Source organism: Bipolaris victoriae (genome assembly GCF_000527765.1).
Source record: "Bipolaris victoriae FI3 unplaced genomic scaffold scaffold_61, whole genome shotgun sequence".
Taxonomy (NCBI): Eukaryota; Fungi; Ascomycota; class Dothideomycetes; order Pleosporales; family Pleosporaceae; genus Bipolaris; species Bipolaris victoriae.
This window is the reverse complement of record NW_014575331.1, coordinates 147,929-161,212: the sequence shown is the minus strand read 5'-3', so window position 1 is coordinate 161,212 and position 13,284 is coordinate 147,929. Positions and strand designations below refer to the sequence as shown.

Genomic DNA, 13,284 nt, shown 5'->3' with positions numbered 1-13,284 from the left:
CCGACCCCGGCTGCTTGTGCTAGAGAGAGAAAGCATCATCGATGACAGGATTTGCACTCTTGGCCATGGTCTTTGATCTTCTTTGACATTCACCCACCCCGACATACACACACATTGACTGGACTGCTACTGTACTGCATCTTTCAATCACTCTCTATCTCCCTCCCTCTCTCTCTCTCTTTCACACACACACACACACACACACAACCATGACAACAACAGTAAGCAAACCTTCTTCCAACGCCGTCACGTGCCCACAGCTCATCGTTTCATTTCAAGATAGCAAAGCAATACACGCGCCTCCTCACTCTCTGGCCAAAGGATGCCCTGCGCCCAAACCTGCCCTTCACCCGCGCAATTGAGCACCACGGCCAGCCTTTTGGTGTGCAGCCCATCACTCCTCCCTCCGATGACGCCCCCAAGCCACAGTCGCCAGCAGCCTCAGCCACAGCTCCAGCCACTTCTTCACCCCCACCAAATCCCAAACTCGAGCAGGCCCAAGTAAACGCCCTCTACTCGTTGCTCGAGAACAGATATACCACAAAATATGCCCTGTCACCGGCCATGTTCAAGCCGACGTCCGCTCCCGAGCACTACACGAAGTTGATGGAAGAAATCGACCGCGCCCCCAACAAGACATGGTGGCAGTCCAAGGTCGACCAGTGGAAGAACAAGATTCGATGGTCATGAGACTAACGAGCAGCCACTGTACTACTATACTGTACAACAATACAAGAGACGGAAGAGGTGCTGGCCTGGCTACGGTCACGGCCAAAGTTGGTCGCCATCTCTTCCCCTTCCCCTTTACCTTTACCTTCACTCTCACCTTCCCTGGACCCGGACTTGGCTCATTCCTGCATTGATCTTCTTCTATTATTGCTCAGCCTTTTCCAAGCAGCCGATCGCCTCTTTCAACTCCGTTTCTGGACACTCTATCCAACACAGACCGAGAATATGTCTACCAACCCCAAGTCACAGTATGGGCGCATTCTGCGGAAGGCTGCTTCTAAGTGAGCTGAACATTTGCATACAACATCCATACCACCAGCCCTTTTCTAGCATGTTCGACAGTGTCATAATCAGTGTTGTAACCACTCAAGAACAATATACAGCCCACTTAGCTAGGCTTCGCAAAAGTTCAAAATTCTTTGAAAAAGCCCTGGAGCAAATCTCGTCCCAGCCACTGTTCTCGTCTCGCATCGTCGATCTCCTCGATGAAAACTCATGGACAATGGCTTCAAGAATGCCGTCGTAGATGCTCTTGTCGAGGCGAGACCCATCGGTAACACTGGCAATCGTTGGGAACCAAGCGTCAGTACATCCACCATCATGTACACGGGTATCCCCGAGTACTCACCCGCTCGCCGCTTAGTGGCAAACATGTGGTGAAAACATGAAAACAAGAGTTGGGTCACTGTTCTGTCCCATATGCTATTTACATTCGGGAATAATTTGGTCGAAGCTTTCATCGACAACAAGTACTCATCGGATATGCGCTCTGTCAGGCTTGGTTCGAAGCTCTACCATCAGGCTCTAAAACTTAAGATATCGTGTGCGACAAGTTGGAAATTGTTTGCCAAAGACTCGCTTACCACCAGATACGCCTGATGAGTCTGCAACCATTGGGCACTTTGCATGGTTGGGGCGTCAATCCAGGAAAGCTTTAGGCGTTGGAGCAAGCAATCTATCTAAGACCGGCTCAGCGAAGCTGCATGAATAAGCATACACTATGCTTGACTAATGATATGGTATTCCATCATGATGAACTTCGCTGGCATCATTCCCCTCTCTTCTCTCTTGTCATCCCTTCTGTGGATCGATTATGGTAATAATATATTACGAACATCTACACTTGAGACTTATATTGTAGCCCAGCATTCCACTCACCCGTCCACATGATACTTCATTAGATCAGCTCATAATAATATTGATCTTTCTTTTCTATTTCTGACCTTTATTTGTATCTTTTTAACTATTAATGGAGACAACTATATCTCCAAATCATACAATAGCTTTTTTTGTATGAACTATCTTAAGGAATCCTCAGAGATATATGGAGGTAGATAATCGATAGCTTCGATAGAGTAGAAGCAAGCCTGAACTCTACTAGCCTTATCGACTTGAGAAGTATCCGGCGAATGCGCACTCGTCCATTCGCCGGAGACTTTTCAGATCGATCAGGCTAGTAGAGTCTGGCCTATGGAAATTAATAGGTATAGCAGATGACAACAGTCTCCAACTCTGTCCATCGACACCGTCACACGCCGATTCGAACGACATATCTGCTCCACCAGAATGGCCGCAGCATATCATGCAACTTCCTCCGGCTCATTCCTGCCAACCGTCCAGATATTCTCGGATGACATACAGCGTCGCCCTCATTCATGCCTGGCTCTCTTTGCTCCAAAGCCTGTTCCCAAACCTCTTCTGCGCCTTCGTCGGGTTTCATATAGTGATGGGCTTTGTTATACCAGTGATGTTTTGTTCCAGCCACCTACAAGTCTCCTTAATATATACTATATTTTGGCAAAGCTGTTCGCGACTTTCTTTACTAGATCCCTCCACCTAAAGTATTGTTATCGTGTTGAATGCATGAATGTCGAGTGCGTCCATGTCGTTGGTAAAAGCAGTGCAACTGCCCTTGCGCCCGCTGGTCTTCATGGGAACCAATAGGTGCAGCAGATAAAAGTCTCTGACTCTGTCTATCGACACCGTCTCGCACCAATCTGAACGACATGTCTGCGACGCCATTCTCATCCTTATACTCCTAGCGAACACCCAGCTCTTTGCCATAGAACCAAAGCACCATGCCCATCTATTCTTTGCTCTCCTCCGACCACAGCCTCTCAGCGAAGTTCCTCTGCCGATCGGTTTGATATATAGCGTTCATAGCCTGGAGGGGGTGGTCGATGTCTTCTTGAAGCCACCGGCGAGTTTCCGGCTCAAGTCCTGATTCTGATAGCCTCCTTAATATATACTATGTATCACTCAGATAAATTAGGCCAGTAGAGTCTGGGCCAGCTTCTAGTCTGTCGAACCTATCCATGATCCACCTCTCCATGTCGTCGTGGATCTTTTTAGGTGGAGGATTAAAGGAAGCCATCGTAGTATGTGGGGAATTGGTGGTCTTCATCGATATAAGATAGAAAGAGAAATGGGATAAGAGCCAAGAATACAATTTCGTCATGGTGTTGATGGGAGGTACTTCGAGATCAAGTTTGAATGATTGTGCTGCAGTGATGAGATGAGAGAGACGGACAGAAGATATGGCGAATTTATGGACATCCATATATGCATAGCTGCGTATGCTTCTGCGTTATCGAAAAGGGTCGCGTAGCCGTGCTGGGATTCTCCAAGTTGTAACTGGTTGGTATGTTTTGCTGGAGCGAATGGTCGCCATAAAGCAACTTCCAGACAGGTATCCAGTGTAACAGAAGCCCGGTAATAGATAAAGGTAAATATCATATAGCCAGAAAGGTATCCAGTGTTGTATATTGTAGAAAACAACTATTGCGTTGAAATCTATGCCGACTAAGATCGGCTGTTGATACGATAGATTTGGCCGCTCGAGGGTAGGCTACGTCAATAACAGGTAGAAAGAGAAGGGCGGCATAATTGCCAGAAGAGATGTGTAATAGAGAGGAGGTTGAAGGGATAAGATATGAAAGATCATATTAAACAGATGGACATGCGAGGAACATGATATTTATACGCATGCGTACGCTATGCGACGCTACGTGTTCTCAGTGCGATTATGGGTCGCTGAGTTGCTGCCTATGATGCCACCACAGCCGACGACTGATCAATGAGTATACGTCCATTAGCAAGCTATATTATTGGTACAGCAATACGTAGATACTGTACCGAGGTTCCAAAGTGAAACTCTCCTGAAAAAATACACGAAGCCGAAGTGGAAGCCCCTGGGTTGGATCGATGCCGTGACTGCAAAGCCTTCATTTCCAATACGCTGATGGTTGTAGGCCAGGACACATTGCGTCACCTTTCATAGGACACCATATGCTGGCACATGGCAAGCCAACCACATTTTCTTTAGTGCATTTACTCAAAGCAACGTATTGGAAATAATCATAATGCAGCATCAGTTAAAATCTCGTACGCTCTCAAGCGACTTGTGCAGGCCCTTTGCATTACCAAATACACCGTTACCACCTCCCAAGCTAAGGCTGGCCAATGCAACAGCCCCCGTTTGCCTTTTGCCCTATCTATGCATATCTGCGTTGACGGTCGGCCTCCATACTTCTGATCATCTGAAAACGCCATCCAGTTGGAATGATATGTATCACTTTCCATTATAATCGAGCACTAACTATTATTCCAGACTTCGCGCGTCATGTCGGAATAGATTCTGCGTATCTTAATCAAATTATGAATATTTTGTAGGAGGTATGTCAAGGCCTCCGGCTTAATCAGAATTATTTTACAGGCAAAATGCTCCGTTACTCGACCCAAAATTGCAGTTGAGGATATAATGCGCAATCTCATATATGCAAGCACTATCAATTTACCGAGTCAATCAATGAGTGCAGCGTTGTCCATGGCCAACGGTTGCAACGTGTATAAGTAGACATGAGGATTTGGGTATGGCTGCGAGGAAGATATGCCGACGCTGTATTGGTGGCGAGCCAAGGTAGCGAGTGGAACAGTCAATTCAAAAGGCATCAGTTCCCTTGGCTATGATGATTTCCTGGTCATCCTCAACATGAGTGAAAATGACATCACTAGTAGTCGCTGTGGGATGAATGTAAGTCAATATGGGCGCGAACACTGTGTCTTTAGAAGCGGCGAAAGATTTTGTGAACAGTCTAGTCAGACATAACACCGCACTATCTTCCCGAGGTAAATCAATGTGACATGATATTGTACAGATGAAATTGAAAGAGAGCGCATGGTTGATATGGTGAGACAGGGGAGAACAGACGGAGATTTTGTAGTGTATCGCACCACTTGCTCAGAGCAGCGCGTTGAAGTGGTTAAGTTGTTGCGTGAACTGCCGTTCGTCAATACAGAAGATCTGCAAAGTGCAATTCAGCTCAGCAGAAAATACACAAGCCTGTCGCAGATGGTCCAACACTCAGCATCACCATCAAAGCCACAGCTGTTCCACAGCCATAGCATTTGAGCAACTGGATCTCTGCGATGACGAAATTCCCATGTTCACATCTAGGTCCGTGTACGAACATCAAGTCCTTGAGCGAATAAATGTATTCTCGGCTTGCCTCTAAAGAGATGATGAATATCAAGCTGGACAGAGACCATTAATTTCATCATGATATGTACAGCGATACTCCGGTCCCTATTTGCTCTCGTACTCGGGTGTGATGGCAAATGTAGGTCGAACAAATCTGTATCCGCGCAGTTAGTCAATGCTCGTGCAAGCATCACAGGTCCGTTCGATACATACCTGTCGCTGTTATAGACTTTTGTCTCTGTTCCCAATAGTTCCTTCTCCCTTGCCTTGTCGGCCAGATATCTTCGCACTTGGTCACGGTCTTCCTCTGCTTGTAGTGCTGGGATAAGGTGTATCCGCGCCCACATCTTCTCGCGCGCGAGTTCGCTGTCAGATGTCAGCATTTAGTCCCGAGCGATGAAATCGCCAATCTATCTTTTGAGGGGAATGCCGCGTACTTGTGCTCCCTGATACCCTGGCCAACCCTCCAGAATCCGTATGTCATGAGTGCCGCGGTTCCGATAATGTATGCGGCGGGACGGAAGCCTCGAACAGGCAAGTTGCGCTTGTACTGGACGGGGCTGTAGCCGCCCTGTGGCGGCATATCCTGCGGCATGATGGGCGGTTGTGTTCGTGGTTCAATTGGTGTTGGAAGGGTATCGTGAATGCGGAGACGTCAACTGAGGTTCCAGCTCGGGACACTGCCATGACCAGGGCGTGGCTTGGCGCGCTAAGATGTGAGCGAGCATAATTTTGTCGACGATGAGTGGGTGAGCGTCTTTTCGACAGATTTTCAACCATTCACTAAAAACTGCAAAAAGATGGATTCAGAGGAGCGGCCTGCAAAGATGCGCAAGTTGGACTTTGCAAGTGGTGATGAAATTATCAAAGATGCACCCGCAGTCACGACACCCACAGATCATGTCTTCACGAACACCGAGAATGAGGGAACAGTTGGCAGCGCTGAATCTTCAATTGAGACAGTTACTGAGAAGGAAATTGGAGAGCCAAAGTTATCGAAGAACCAACTCAAGAAGCAACGGCGGCATGAACGCTGGGAAGCGGGGCGAGAAGATCGTAAATTGAAGCGAAAAGAGAAGGTCAAAGAAAAGAAAGAGCGGCGAAGAGAGGCTTTGGCACAGATGCCCGTAGACGAAAATGGCAACAAACCAAGGCTGCTACCGGCACGTCCTCCCAGGCATTCAGCAGGACCTGGAAAGCAAGTACCCATCACTGTCATCTTCGACTGCGACTTTGAGGAGCTCATGTTTGACAATGAACTTAAGAGCTTGGGGTTGCAGATTACGAGATGCTACAGCGACAACCGAAAGGCAGACTTCAGAGCGCATTTAGCATTAAGTAGCTTTGGAGGCAAGATGAAGGAGCGTTTCGATGGTATTCTCGCAAAGCAATATACCAGCTGGAAAGGCTTCCGATTCTTTGAAGAAGACTTTGTGGAAGTGGCGGAGAAGGCGAAAGAATGGATGAGTGGGCCGGAAGGAGGGGAGGTGGCCGGCGCATTGAAGACGTCTCAAGAAGCGGATAAGTCTGGTGAACAAGAAAGCACGGAAGATGCAGAGGAAGGAGAGATTGTCTATCTTTCATCTGAGTCGGACGAGATCTTAACACATCTCAAGCCAAATAGTACCTACATTATTGGGGGTCTAGTGGATAAGAACCGGCACAAAGGCGTCTGCCACAAGCGAGCTGTCAGTCGTGGTATCAAGACGGCAAAACTACCTATTGGCCAATATTTGGAAATGAAGAGTCGACAAGTCCTGGTCACGAATCACGTCTTGGAGATTATGCTCAAATGGATGGAGTTTGGGGATTGGGGCAAGGCTTTCATGGCTGTTATGCCAGAGCGAAAAGGCGCCAAGTTGAAGAGTGACATGGAGAACGGAGAGGAAGCAGGGGCTGCTGAAGACGACGGGAAAGATGCTGGAGATTGTGAGCTTGCGGATGCGGATGCGGATGCGGCGGAAGAGGCAGAAGCAGTGAACGAGCAACTTATGACAGAACCCGCCAAAGCTACATAAGGATACTCTATTGGATAAAGTCACCTGCCATGGTGTTGCGAATAGACAGGATTGATTAGCACACATCTGGGGGCCAACAGAGGTAGTAGTCAAGGCAAAGTGGTGTATTAATTGCACTGCATGCTGGCAGAAGCGGGGGCAACATGGCCGGGTCCCCAATGCCGAATTCTCTATCAAGTGAGGGAGTGACAGTGTTTCTCTGAAGCATGGCTTTCCGCGATTCCGGGCTTAGCCATTTGTATCCAATGGCCGCATGCAATGCAAAGGTTGTGCCGATTCCCCATGGACGGCTCAAGGTCAGCCTTAGCGGGTAGCGGGAACCAAGCTTTCCACCGCCGTACTAGCGCGCTCTCACGCCTACACATCAAGGAAGCAGAGAGGCGCGCAACCATTGAGCATGCATCCCCGTATCGTAGCTCGCTGTCACTGGCTTCCAGCGTAGCCCCCAAACATGTATCAGCCCATTCCAAGACGATGCTTATGTAACACGCACTCCCCTTGCATACCGTGTGAGGCTCCAGACAGCCGTCAGCCCACTAGTTTTCCGCAACGTCACAGCTGCTCTGACCTACGCCCACCCCAGCACACCACTTCCAACACTTGACCCACATTAATCCAGGCACACTGCTACAATTGCTGCTACCCGCCAGTCATGTCACATGCACAAGAAACCCCGTCGTCTCCACCCTTGCGCTCCTCATCCTCCCAAACATCACCGCCACCAAATCGCGCCACGCCAAATCGCTCCTCGTCCTACTTCACATACCCAGTCTCATATGCCGTCTCAGGCATCCTGCGGCGATTGAACACCGAATCCAGTCCCAATCCAGGACCTCACTCAAAATCCGACAGCAACAGCAACCGAAACAGCATAGGCAGGCTACCAGCACAGCTGCAGTCCACTGCTTCTGCCCTCTCCCACTCCCTCGCGAGCCTCGTCTCCTCCGATTCCGCAGACATGAACGCCGTCTTCCAACCCACACACCGCATAGCGAGCCCTTTCCAACCGCCGCCGTTGACACCGCTCAGTTTAAAGGGGTGGAGAAGTGGAATGCGAGAAAATGGCAAGCTCCTAAGCAAAGCGCTGGCAGAAGAAATTAGGCTGCTCCTGCCGCCAAGGCTACAACTCGTAGATGAATGGAGCCTGACGTACAGCCTGGAGCAGAATGGTGTGAGCTTGGCGACTCTTTACAAAGAGGCTGACGAATACCGGGGGAGGAGAGGCGGCTTCGTGCTTGTGGTCAGAGATGGTAGTGGAGGCGTAAGTCGCCCAGCCTTCCTCGAGTAAAAAAAAACAGTACTGATATGTTGCCACAGACCTTCGGTGCCTATCTCTCAGACGCACCCCACCCTTCTTCGTCGTTTTATGGCAACGGCGAATGCTTTCTCTGGCGCGCTCACGTTCTTGCTGGTCTCCCAGATCTGCAATTGAATCTCCCACCACCTCCCTCAGAAGATACAACCAATGCTGTTCGCATGACAACCATATCATCACCAAAGACAAAAGCCGATAAGTTAGCCCTATCAGAGAATGGTCAGGCGACCAGAAGTGGTGCAAGTACACCAGAGAGGATCAGATTCAAGGCATTCCCCTATAGTGGAGTGAATGACTACATGATTTTCTGCGAACATAGCTATCTTAGTGTTGGTGGAGGGTAAGCTGACATTTGCTATCCTTTGGGAACGACAATATTGACAGTATCGCAGTGATGGCCACTACGGCCTGTGGCTAGATGACAATCTCGAGAACGGTGTGTCAGACACATGTCCAACATTTGGAAATGAACCACTCAGCGACGAGGGCAAGAAATTTGAGGTCCTGGGTGTCGAACTTTGGTACATTGGTGTCTGAACCTCGCTTCGACTTGTCTTTACTCAGCATGATGCCTGGTGTGATCCTCATACTGGCAGCATCTTGACCCGGCGCATGAAAACCGAAAGAGTCTTCCATGGCTATGCAAGAATTGCGGAAGTTCGACCTTGTTTCACTGATCACGTGAGGCAGGAACTATGAGATACCCGATGAAATGTTTCACTTACCATTCATCAACTTTGGCTGGATCAGCACGTGCGTATCGTTGTTGATGCTCTTGATTCTCATCTATTGTGTAGCACTCTCTCAACGCATGCGACCATTGCGAGATCCTCCTCATTGCAACCTGCTTTTGTTACGACGGCGCGTTGGCTTCATAACCTCGATTGTTATCACCACTGGTATTATGCGTTCATCATGATCGCAATACCTTCCGCTATCACCCACCGAGACAGTCCTTGCAAGAGCTGCCGTGCAACAGAGAAGATAGGAGGTTCAATCAGCAAAGCTTTTGTTCATGGAGTCGACGACTACAACTTGAAGCTACTTGGGGCTTGGAAAGTGACACACATACTTCAGGATGCTGATTCTGGAAATTCTGCAGTTACTGAACGGTTGTCTTCTTTTGCAGAGTTTGAAAACAACTGTTTCGATTCAGCCTACATTACTTGTGCCCTCCGAGAATGCAGCATAGGTTTTATGAGCGATTGCAACATGGGCACATGGCTTGCGGATGGCGATGCCGAAGGTTTACAAGAAGCTATGAAAGATGTTTCAACCTAGTAAATTGGAAAAAAAGGAACCCGATTCACCGTGATCACTCGTCGTACCAGCCTAGTGTCTTGGCACAACCTGAAAGTAGTAATGTGCTCCTGTGGTCTTCATACAATGCTCTCACCGGGAATCTCGGTTCACCAGTACAAAACGATCTACTAAAGGTCTCACTTTCACACCGTCGGTTTGGCTATAGCTTTTCCCACATCACATACCTTGTTTCTTTCCACTCCCCGCTGTCATCATTGACGGCATTTCCACCTACAAATATGGCGCCTACCAGGTCCCAAGGCGCTTCCAGAAAGCTGGAATTAATCAGGTATTATCATTGATTCTTCTACCGCAGATCAATCGGATGCTGATATCTGCAAGTGTCGGCAACAGGATTGTTCACTTCAAGGTTTCCAATATAAAACGATGCTTCAGTGTCCACGAAGGTACTCAAACTCCATCACGCCAGAATATCAGCCTCAAGCTGATCAGCTCCTACAATTTAGATCGCATATGCAAGACCTCAAGATGCTTCAGAGACCGTCTCCAAAAATATTGCAAACCCACGTCCCCAACTGACCAATGTTGCATCTGCACCGATACCCTCGATCCCGTCGTCAAAGACATCTCCTTCTGCACCGAATGCGGCGAAAATTTCCATGAATCATGTATGGAGACCTGGAAGAACTATAGAAGAACCGCTAGGAGAAAGAATTCACCAGCAAACTGTCCAATGTGCCGCGTCAGCTGGAAGACAGACTCACCCCTCTCCAATCTGGACGCAGAGACTAAAATCGATGCCGAGGTTGTGCAGATTTACATGGACTGGGTATACGCATCTACATTTGAAATTCCGGCAGTGATCTTAAAGAGAACCGATCTTTTCAATCTCATCTTGCTCAAACTGTGGGCCGTTGCCAACGCCTTCAAAGACGCTCTATTCAAATTGGAGGTTACACATGCAGTTTTCGACAAGTCGAACGCACTGTTTGGCATGGAAAGCGTAGACTAGGCTTTCATGGAGCAAAATTGCTGCGATGAGATTCGGAAGCTTGTGATCGATGTTGTCCTGGCACATCATGACGAGAGCTGCTTTTCAGACCACATGGGAGGCCTGCCCAACTATTTTTCTTCTAGTTTTGATGGACAGACTGAACAAATCGGTAGATATAATGTCCTTCGATGAAGTTTCCGACGAATGGATGACAAGGACCAAAGAAGAAATTTACTCGAACGAAGTGTAGGAAGAATTTTCAACGGAGGTGCATACGCGCTGATTACATCTTCTTCGACAACCAACACGTGTAACATGAAGAGATTCACGTGTATCTTCTCCTCTTAACTGAAGACTATGCAATGGAAAGATTTTGTAGTAGCATCACTTTACATGGTCTCGCAATCTTTGGTTCTCCATAGATGTGGTACTCGGAAGCAAGATTGCGTATCGTCCTTGAGTTTCAAGTAAATGGAATGAATGAGGGAGGGCTTGCCGTACATACTTGGCACAATCATTCCTGGGTTCAACAAAGTGCTATATGAATCATTACATCATACTTGTTTATCATGTGCACTCGTATCGTAGCCTGAGACTCATTCTAGCATCGTGCCTTGACTCAGTTCACTATACATGTCGTAAATTCCTCTCACAACTAGACAATCATCTCTTACATTTACTTTTGTATTCTCTCCCCAGTCCATTTGCTTTTAGTTTACCGCTGGCTGCACTAATTGCTTAGTTTCAGCTTCTTCGGGAAGGTGAGAGTGAGATAAAGTTCGACTGCGTTCAATGCTTTCTCAACCTCTCCAGGCTACATTAGATTAGCTGCAATCGGTTTCAATCTTTTCAGTTTGGATTTTACTTTACTGTATTGAGAGAAGGGGTCGGTACAATCACCAGTAGGCAGCCGGCTCTCTCATCTGCGAGGGTGAAAGCTCTTGATCTTGTTGCGACCGAGGTATATAAATATTGTCTGCCTCGCTCGTTCCTTCCTTCCACCTTTCGTCCACTTGACATCTTCAAACATTTGCCTATACCTTATCAACCCACAGACTTTGACATCGAGCTGTTGCACCGTCGTTGTGGAACAGAGATATCTGCTTAGTGCCGAGCAAGGGAATCATGAAGTAAGTTCAATCTACAATCCAGTTATCCGACTTCGAGTTATAGCAAACGCAATGCCATTTTATTGCAATTTGAGAAAATATCAAAAAAAAACTAATCCCAAGTTAGGCATGGTCAGGGTATTGTGCGATTGAGTTTCCCAAGGTCAACAAAGACATTCGCTATACACACAGACCTTCTTTGCGCCCACTCAAAATTCTTTCGACGAAAGTTCCAGCCAAGAAGACAAGATATTGAGGGCAACTGCCCCATTTGCCATGGAGGCCTAGATCTCAATATTCAAGATATTACATTCTGCAATAGTTGTGGGGGAAATTTTCATCTCGGGTGCATCAATCAATGGAGACGTCAGCCAACCGAAGGAGGACCTGCACCATGTCCATTGTGCCGACAAAAATGGAGTGAGCACAAACTCCATCAACGGGCGTCATTGCGCGAATTGAGTGCGGCTTCTTTTGAGATATATTACGATTGGCTTTACACTCGTCTTATCACACGTAGATAAGATCTGGAAGAAGGAGAACAACAACAAGGATATGGCGATGGTGAAGATCTTGGTTTTTCCAAAAGGGAATTGGCTGTCTTGGACATCTTCCAAGCTTATGATATTGGAATCCAAGTTGAGGATGAGCGCTTTTGCACGGAAGTGGTGGATACAATTGTCAAACTGGCGATCGGTGGGTCGGCCGTCAGAGGAAGATATCTCGCAACCTTACATGATGAATGCGCAACATCTCGCCTCGAATAACTAATGTTAGAGTTATTTGTTGATATATATGGGAAAAGGGGAAATTGGGATGGAATTGCCTCATGGGATGCCAGATCAATTGTAAAATTCTTCCCGGATATGACATTGGCCGTTCTCGGAATCTATCAAGACGGGGAAAGCAAACGGAACGCAGAAGAGATTAAGGAAATGATACAACTAGCAAGGGGAGATAGTATGGATGTCGACGGAGCATAATACCAACCTTGTCACACATGTAAGGCTATTGAACAATAACTTGTTTACGATATGCTAACACCGAGAAAATAGAAAAGGCAAGGACTATGAACATCCACTTGTCATTGGTATGTCTCAAGGTCTCCGAGGCACTGAATAAGAGACTGATTTGTATTGCGAACACACAATTTCTCTCCCCCCCCCCCCCCCCAAGCTTGCGGAGGGGGGGGGGGTGTAGGTAGTTGCGACATGAATTTTCGCTCACCCCCCCCCCCCCCCCCCCCCCCCCCCCCCGTTTTTCTCTGCCTCTTCGGTGCAATCAAGAACGGCTGAGCGGATTAGGAATATCTTCTGCGTTTCCCCCTTTGCAATTTCATCCTCCTCTCAACATTTCCTATTTCATGCTTTCCACAT

General features: G+C 47.7%; 11 protein-coding genes across 11 annotated transcripts; 7 read left to right on the top strand and 4 right to left on the bottom strand.

The window, feature by feature from the left end:
- Positions 1 to 209: 209 nt before the first annotated feature.
- On the top strand, positions 210 to 690 carry COCVIDRAFT_28057 (hypothetical protein; the record flags this gene model as incomplete). The annotated part of the gene is made up of 2 exons (XM_014699531.1): positions 210 to 221; positions 280 to 690. 2 exons carry the CDS (start codon positions 210 to 212, stop codon positions 688 to 690), a joined length of 423 nt encoding a protein of 140 aa, XP_014555017.1.
- A 528-nt stretch (positions 691 to 1,218) lies between these two features.
- Positions 1,219 to 1,389, top strand: COCVIDRAFT_103638 (hypothetical protein; the record flags this gene model as incomplete). The annotated part of the gene is made up of 1 exon (XM_014699530.1): positions 1,219 to 1,389. A coding segment is annotated over one exon (171 nt), but the record flags the coding sequence as incomplete, so codon positions are not given.
- A 723-nt stretch (positions 1,390 to 2,112) lies between these two features.
- On the bottom strand, positions 2,113 to 2,280 carry COCVIDRAFT_103466 (hypothetical protein; the record flags this gene model as incomplete). The annotated part of the gene is made up of 1 exon (XM_014699529.1): positions 2,113 to 2,280. One exon carries the CDS (start codon positions 2,278 to 2,280, stop codon positions 2,113 to 2,115), a length of 168 nt encoding a protein of 55 aa, XP_014555015.1.
- A 285-nt stretch (positions 2,281 to 2,565) lies between these two features.
- On the bottom strand, positions 2,566 to 2,838 carry COCVIDRAFT_103646 (hypothetical protein; the record flags this gene model as incomplete). Its single annotated transcript, XM_014699528.1, has 1 exon — positions 2,566 to 2,838. A coding segment is annotated over one exon (273 nt), but the record flags the coding sequence as incomplete, so codon positions are not given.
- Positions 2,839 to 5,051: 2,213 nt separating this feature from the next.
- Positions 5,052 to 5,243, bottom strand: COCVIDRAFT_103545 (hypothetical protein; the record flags this gene model as incomplete). The annotated part of the gene is made up of 1 exon (XM_014699527.1): positions 5,052 to 5,243. A coding segment is annotated over one exon (192 nt), but the record flags the coding sequence as incomplete, so codon positions are not given.
- Positions 5,244 to 5,314: 71 nt separating this feature from the next.
- Positions 5,315 to 5,804, bottom strand: COCVIDRAFT_39219 (hypothetical protein; the record flags this gene model as incomplete). Its single annotated transcript, XM_014699526.1, has 3 exons — positions 5,315 to 5,363; positions 5,423 to 5,575; positions 5,647 to 5,804. The coding sequence occupies 3 exons, from the start codon at positions 5,802 to 5,804 to the stop codon at positions 5,315 to 5,317; spliced, it is 360 nt and encodes a 119-aa protein (XP_014555012.1).
- A 205-nt stretch (positions 5,805 to 6,009) lies between these two features.
- Positions 6,010 to 7,227, top strand: COCVIDRAFT_39218 (hypothetical protein; the record flags this gene model as incomplete). Its single annotated transcript, XM_014699525.1, has 1 exon — positions 6,010 to 7,227. One exon carries the CDS (start codon positions 6,010 to 6,012, stop codon positions 7,225 to 7,227), a length of 1,218 nt encoding a protein of 405 aa, XP_014555011.1.
- Positions 7,228 to 7,879: 652 nt separating this feature from the next.
- On the top strand, positions 7,880 to 9,079 carry COCVIDRAFT_39217 (hypothetical protein; the record flags this gene model as incomplete). Its single annotated transcript, XM_014699524.1, has 3 exons — positions 7,880 to 8,488; positions 8,545 to 8,882; positions 8,935 to 9,079. The coding sequence occupies 3 exons, from the start codon at positions 7,880 to 7,882 to the stop codon at positions 9,077 to 9,079; spliced, it is 1,092 nt and encodes a 363-aa protein (XP_014555010.1).
- Positions 9,080 to 9,295: 216 nt separating this feature from the next.
- On the top strand, positions 9,296 to 9,823 carry COCVIDRAFT_103542 (hypothetical protein; the record flags this gene model as incomplete). The annotated part of the gene is made up of 1 exon (XM_014699523.1): positions 9,296 to 9,823. A coding segment is annotated over one exon (528 nt), but the record flags the coding sequence as incomplete, so codon positions are not given.
- A 260-nt stretch (positions 9,824 to 10,083) lies between these two features.
- On the top strand, positions 10,084 to 10,817 carry COCVIDRAFT_28053 (hypothetical protein; the record flags this gene model as incomplete). Its single annotated transcript, XM_014699522.1, has 2 exons — positions 10,084 to 10,133; positions 10,187 to 10,817. The coding sequence occupies 2 exons, from the start codon at positions 10,084 to 10,086 to the stop codon at positions 10,815 to 10,817; spliced, it is 681 nt and encodes a 226-aa protein (XP_014555008.1).
- Positions 10,818 to 12,030: 1,213 nt separating this feature from the next.
- Positions 12,031 to 12,675, top strand: COCVIDRAFT_103632 (hypothetical protein; the record flags this gene model as incomplete). The annotated part of the gene is made up of 2 exons (XM_014699521.1): positions 12,031 to 12,424; positions 12,461 to 12,675. Coding segments are annotated over 2 exons (609 nt in total), but the record flags the coding sequence as incomplete, so codon positions are not given.
- Positions 12,676 to 13,284: the final 609 nt, after the last annotated feature.